The sequence below is a fragment of the Anabas testudineus genome, chromosome 3, assembly GCF_900324465.2.
Source record: "Anabas testudineus chromosome 3, fAnaTes1.2, whole genome shotgun sequence".
In the NCBI taxonomy this organism is placed as follows: domain Eukaryota; kingdom Metazoa; phylum Chordata; class Actinopteri; order Anabantiformes; family Anabantidae; genus Anabas; species Anabas testudineus.
In genome coordinates, this window is record NC_046612.1 from 3,346,317 (window position 1) to 3,353,022 (window position 6,706).

The window sequence follows — 6,706 nt, forward strand, 5'->3', positions numbered from 1 at the left end:
TTCACTGGGAGCCAGTGGAGATGAACAGACATTTATTGAAAATGAATATAAGAATGAAATATCTCCTTCTGTCAGGCATCTGACATGAGGTCACAAGTAGATATTTCTCTATACATGAGAAGCCAATGAGGTTAGAAACCAGTGGTTTAATTAACTGGAAGGATTTTTATCAATGTATATGTTTTTATGGAAACTCAAAAAGAAAACTAGTCTGTCAAATAAATAATAAAAACAAATGATAATAAAAAATAATATTTACATCTGAAATGTAGAGTGGAGGTAGTGAGCAACAACAAATTAAAATACTTAAAGTACCTGAACATTAAATTTATGGCCGTACTTTCTACCACCATAAAACTAGATACTTAGTGCATTGTGTTGGTGACTCTTTATATGAAATGTCAGGTATTTTGTCACTAATCAGCTTCAGCACAAGGTGCAGGTGCAATTAAAAGCTGGAGTGGGTTAAGGTGTGCCACTTAAATGCTGTGCATGCTTCAAAGGAACCATAATTACTGTTCATAATTTGTACATGTGCATCATGTGATGAGTGCGAATGTTTTCCACTATAAAGCCCGCCAAGTACTAACCCAAATCCCTGCTGGTTATTACCAGAGCATTTCCTTCTCCAGTTACGGGGTGTGCCTGACATCTTATTTATTTAAGCAAATAAAGTGCTCAAACAAGGAAGTGCTGCATTCACTGACACACAAACACAACAACGCTTGTTCTGTGCTTTTTAAACAGAATAAATACACAGGATTTACACAGTCACAACAAAAAGTCAGCACATTACAGGTCAGCTTCTTACATCTACCACATCCATTCGACAGAATAATAATTCTCCATTTTTGATAAACCAAATAAACAGTGTGAGGGTATCTCTAACACTCCGTGTTTTCAAACTGTGCTGTCAAATTTACGATAATGCTTTTAGAGGATGTAGATACATATGCAATAACTGTAAAAAAAAAAATACAAAAAAAATACAAAAGCTTATAAATACTCTCAGAAGTTGTTATTGAAGAGGTCAAAAGAAAATAATGTTCTTCACTAGCTTTTACACTAAAAAATACCTATTTAAAATAATTATAAAAACAAAACAAAAATAAACTGCCTGTACAGACATTTGGTGCCTCAAAAAAAAAGAAAACAAAACACTCACGAGTATCTAAAGGAGAAAGTCTTAAAATATGGAAAAACAAAGGTACAGGAATCACACACTGAAGAAAGTCTACAGGCGATAAAGTACAGTACATATACATTTTAGTCTTCTAGGATCTGATGGCCAAAAATGGGAGTTTTGAACTTCACTGATAAACCCACAAACTGTCCGCCTCTGTCTGCACTCACCGACCATGGCTAAAGCCAGTAAAATATTACAGCAATAACTGATCTTGCACTTTGGCGAAATGAGATCTGTGTACAGTGTAATGTGTGGTTTGAGCTTGGTGTCATTTCAGTGAACCCACTGAAGTGATGATGACAAAGCTTGGCTTGGAACAGGATATTCATGTCAGCACGCTCAGCAAACGCAGTGACCGAGCAGCTGACTGACAGAGCAGCACTGTCTGCCTGCTCTCGCTCTCTTGTTTCTCTATTTCAGTGGACAACTCAGCAGAACAGCTGAAGGTTAGCAAGAAAGCCTCAAGGTTAAACTGCTTTTAATGAAACACACAGAAAATGCAAGAAGCAGGAGGACGAGCCGTCGGCTCACGGCTGCGGCATCAGTGTTTGCTGATGTGTGGACCAGTCACTGAGTTCCTTGATGTAGCTGGGACCAAACAGATCACTGTAGTTCTCTGTGTGCGGAGGATACGGGTTATCATCACCAGCACCTGCAGCACAGAAAACAGCTTTTAAACCTGTTTGCAATGATAGAAACAGATGGAGCTCTGTATTGTTTGAGCTGTGCATTATTATACATTAACACACACACACACACACACACAAATATTTCCCCACTACTTCAGCACATAATCTGTCTTATGGATATATGAGTTAGATTTATTAAATGGAAGCCTGAAATACAACATTGTAATACTAAGCATGCATTAAAGGTGCATTAATATTTAATACACGATTTTCAACCTTGGTCAGCAGAGCCCTGCCATTACTAATTAGTAGTCTAATTGTCTTGAAGAGTTTTGAAGAAGGATTTTTCTTTTTGCGCAGTAGAAATGTATCATCTACGCCGTCCATCCATCCATCCATCCATCCATCCATCCGTCCATCCATCCATCCGTCCATCCATCCATCCATCCATCCATCCATCCATCCATCCATCTAAACTATGTGAGTCAGTTTTCATAGTGAACGTAATCATTATGTTGTGAGGCAGCAGATCTTTTAAATAAAAGTGCTACATTCATTAAGTGAAGGCTTATTTCACCTTATCACGTTTTAAATCTTCCACGTTATGAATGATTGCTCACTGAACATACAATTGAGGCCTAAAGAATCAAAAGCCTGTTGACCTACTAGACCACAGCAATGTTCAAAGTACACACACACTTACACTGCCAGTGGTCCCACAGTGTGTGTGGTCTCCATCCTCTATGCTCCCCAGTCTGGTTCCAGAGGTCAGTATTGCTTAGGTGGTCCATCAGCTGTGGCAGACGCAACAGGATAAACCACAGTGTTCAGGCAGAAAAAACAAAATGAGTTCAGTTTGATTCAGTTATTTAAAGCTCTGATACCTTGAACACCGCCTCACTCTGCTCCTGGTCCTCTGGTTTGTTCTCCCACATCCCTGCACAACAACAATAAGCTATCATGGACTTCAGGCCAGCACAGCTCTGTCTCCCATCGTCACCATGCAGAACCACAAACCTCTCACCGTGTGTTTGACTGCTGCTGAATGTGTCTCCTGCAGTGGCCTCCACCTTCTGTGGTGTGTCTGAAATGGGTGCTGTCATCGCGGTCGTTGTTGTTGTGGGATGCCAAGTGTGCGTGTTGAATGTGTCATCTCCTAAACTCGTGTGTCTTTCTCTGGGCCTGCTGAACAACCGCAGACCTGAGACAGTGGAGGAGGGGCAGCACCATCAGAGAAGGTCAGTCTGTTAAAATACTGTTCGGCCCGTGGGGACAACAACAGTTTACGTGCATGTCCTACCTCTTCTACGTCTGTGTGTTTGTGTGCTGGGCAGCATCCTGTAGACCCTGTAGGCGTTGCTGCCTCTCTTCCTGCTGTGTTCCCGCAACTCACAGATGTCGGGCAGAGAATTCAAAGCACAGCGGAAATTTGCCTTCCACGTCTTTGGATCTGGTTTGTCTTTGCCTGGCCGGTACCGTCCTGGAGTGATCAAGCAAAAGGGACAAACATTGATTTGTTAATGTGTGTTTCTCGGTTGTGTCATTTTAATCCTCAGTTTTTGGACCTTAATTTTGCTTTATGCTAATTTGACTAAAATTAAATTAGCTCAAACTGATCAACAAATACAGAAAATGGAGCTTGAGGCGTCTCCAGGTTGTATATGGGAAAAAAAAGAAGTTTAAACTGCAAATAAGTTTCAGTTCTGAACTCTTCATTTCCTGTCGCAGCTGGTTTAAAGATTAACTTGTCCCTCAACTGCCCTCTCCTCTGTTTCATTTCTAACCGCCTCCAGCACAACTGTTGGCTGTGGTAAGAAGTGAGAGCTGATGCAGCTGTAACCACATGTGATGGTACTGTCACGGTGTCCCGGAGCACACCTGTACTGTACACCTGTGTGTCACTGCAGCCACGGCAGAAGAGAAGTCAAAAGAAAACGTCCTAGAAATATGATTGCTGTGACCTTCTACTGGGTTATCAGGTTTATTCTTCAGTTTGGGTCATTTATGATTTGAAATAGATTTGAACACTGACAGTTGGCCGTCAAACTGCACGAGCCTGCTACAGATTTCCAATAAGCATGGTTTTCATATGAGTCATTGTCAACTCTTCTCTCTAAGAAAAACTGAAAGTAAACACAGAGTAGCACCCTGCTGCATCTCCTCTAGACTAAAACAAAACTTTCCCTCACTCACAAATAAATAACTAGTTTAAAATGAAACACTTAGATTTTCCTCTGTCTTCCCAGCCTGTCGTGTGTCTTTAGCACATGTTGGATGTTAGAAGATGTGTAAAAGGATGTTTTGAAAAGATCTTTCTTCAGACAAGAGTTCAATTTATGTCCCAACCTGTTTTACACTAGTTTTACAATGGGGATAGTGAACATTTTACTGTAATCTCCTTTTCAGAAGAATAATTCAACAGCTCTACACATCACCAGGTGCTTGTTAGTGCATCTGTGTATTTGCTCACAGCAGGAACTTAAATCATTCAGATCTACATTAGTGTCATTATTCAGCACGTTTGTCATTTCTATGTTTCCTAATGTGACTGTAACCACTTTAGCTGTGCTGCTAGCTTCAAGAAACATAATCTAACATCCGCTTGGGGTCCATCTATCATCAACACAAGTGACTTCATGTTCAAATGTGACTCCACAGTGTGATTTGGATCAGAGCCAGTCCTCTGAGAATAACTGAGAGCCACTGGAGCTTAAAAAGATCCACTACGGATCATTTACAGTAGTTAAACGCTGCCAAGAAGAAAAAGGAGCACAGCCTCCCACAGTCATCACTGGCCTAAGCGCTCTCCACAGGTTTTTAAGCATCTATAGTTTTTTAAACTATGGTGATGATAGTATTACCTATTGTGACATGTTAAACTCCTGGAGAGCAGTCCTGTTGTACTTTGACAGCAACATGATCACCCTGCACATTTACAGCAGTTGAATTGAACTGGAGCTTTCCCACAACGTGATGGAGCTACGGTCACAAACCATGACTTTCCCATGACACAATAATATGAGGTTAGTTTGACACGTGTGTACATGTTCATGTATCTTATGGCACCAAAGCAATTCACACTGAGTGATTGTCCAAATATCTCTATTCTGTATGAATTACAATTAAATGTGTTTCCCTGCTCTTGATAATTGCACATACAATGGGGCATTGAGCTATCTGTGGCTTGTTTGTAATTAACATTTAGCTGCGTTTTTTAGGTTAATGTCCTGTCCTCATCACTTTGATGGAAAATAGCTGTTGAGAGGAATGTAGTTCGTCTTGAAAGACGTGGGCTGAACCTTACAGTACTGCTCTTCACTGGAAACACTTCTGCTAGGGAAGAAACAGGTTTGCAGGACAATCTCATCAGGATGGTTTAACTAATTTGCTGAACAAACAGCCGATTGGTGTCATTAAATATTATCCAACTGCAGTGACATTCAAAAACTCAGTGTTTATCTTTCTATGTTTGGATCATTGAATCTTCATTGGCAGCTGGTATGTACCTTAACCACCAGCATACCTGGACACTGTGAAGGGAACAAACGAATGCACACACTGCTCTCTTCACAGGTGGGAAAGCAGAGGTCGCTCATTTGTATTTTTGGTTTTCTTTGGGTGATATATTGATTTAAAATGTGAAAATCCACACAAGCACGGGGAGAACATGGAGACACCACACAGACAGGCCTCCGTCAGGGAAAGGCTCAACTTTACTGTTGTGACACTGTACAGCTCCGATAACCAAACGGGGATCAAAGGCGTTTCTGTTTTACAAGTGTGAATATATGACAGGTGAACACACACTGGGCACTTTGTGATATATTCTGAGATCATACATACTGATTTCACTAATTGATTTCCTGATTGATAACTGATGCTCTAGTGCCGTGACTCTGAGCGCAGGAGGCCACTGACAAGTGACAACAAACATTCATTTTCCTCTGGTTTTACTCATAGGTTGCTCTGTATCAAAGCACCACCATGCAGGTGAAACTGTAAGAATGCAGTACAAGGTATCAGACACAGTGTTTCAGATGGACAGACTAGGAGCGGATAGATAAAACACATATGTGCGTTTTTGTTTGGGTTTCCTACCAGTGTGCATCGCCCAGCTCCTGAAGAGTGTAGCATCCCGGTCAATACTCCAGCCATGACGAGCAGCATGTTTCCATGGAATTTGAAAGATCCGTGCTGACTGTTGAAATACAAACAAATAGCACTGAACATGGTACACTGCTGCACCCGGGTGTGTATGTGTGTGTATAAGATGCTGAGATGGTGACATAGAGGGGTCCTACCTGGTCCAGCCAGCTGACTCCGGGATACTTCCCAGACTGAATCTGCTCCTCCAGCCACGGCCTCAGCCTCAGCCGGACCGGTTGTTGCATGCTGCAGTTTAAACTTCAGGTGTGCAGAATGGTGTCACCAGCTACACAAGAGTTTCAGCAGTAACAGAAAATTTCTCAGGAGCTCCGATTAAATCAGGTAACTCTGAGACTCTTCCTCTCTTCCTCCTCCACTGCATTCTTCCAATCAAAGCTCACACAGTTGTGACAATCTTGTTCCTCCTCCAATAACCATGCTCACTGCTTAGGTAACTCCTCCAGTTACAGGAAACACTGCATTTCTTCTCTTCAGGGTGAAACTCTATGTATGGAGGAATGATGAAGTGGAGAATTCTCAAACCTGCGGGCTAAAGTATTTTGGTGGTCTTGTTTTTTTTTTTTTTTTGGTGTGGTTCTACATGTATATGCAGGACATCTAACAGATGGAAGCACAAAACTCTATGTGACACAAGCTGCTGATTTTAATTTTAAGTTTATATGAAAGAGTCTATTGAATTTAGCTTGTTCACCTCCTGTTGACATTCACTTGACAACTTCAACTT

At 41.3% G+C, this 6,706-nt stretch overlaps 1 protein-coding gene across 1 annotated transcript; it reads right to left on the reverse strand.

Annotated features, from left to right (window-relative positions):
- Window positions 1-724: 724 nt before the first annotated feature.
- On the reverse strand, window positions 725-6,252 carry LOC113174012 (interferon regulatory factor 1-like). The gene is made up of 7 exons (XM_026377638.1): window positions 6,117-6,252; window positions 5,914-6,013; window positions 3,116-3,295; window positions 2,840-3,016; window positions 2,700-2,752; window positions 2,519-2,609; window positions 725-1,838 (listed from the first exon to the last, which is right to left on the reverse strand). The coding sequence occupies exons 1-7, from the start codon at window positions 6,204-6,206 to the stop codon at window positions 1,714-1,716; spliced, it is 816 nt and encodes a 271-aa protein (XP_026233423.1). The 5' UTR covers window positions 6,207-6,252; the 3' UTR covers window positions 725-1,713.
- Window positions 6,253-6,706: the final 454 nt, after the last annotated feature.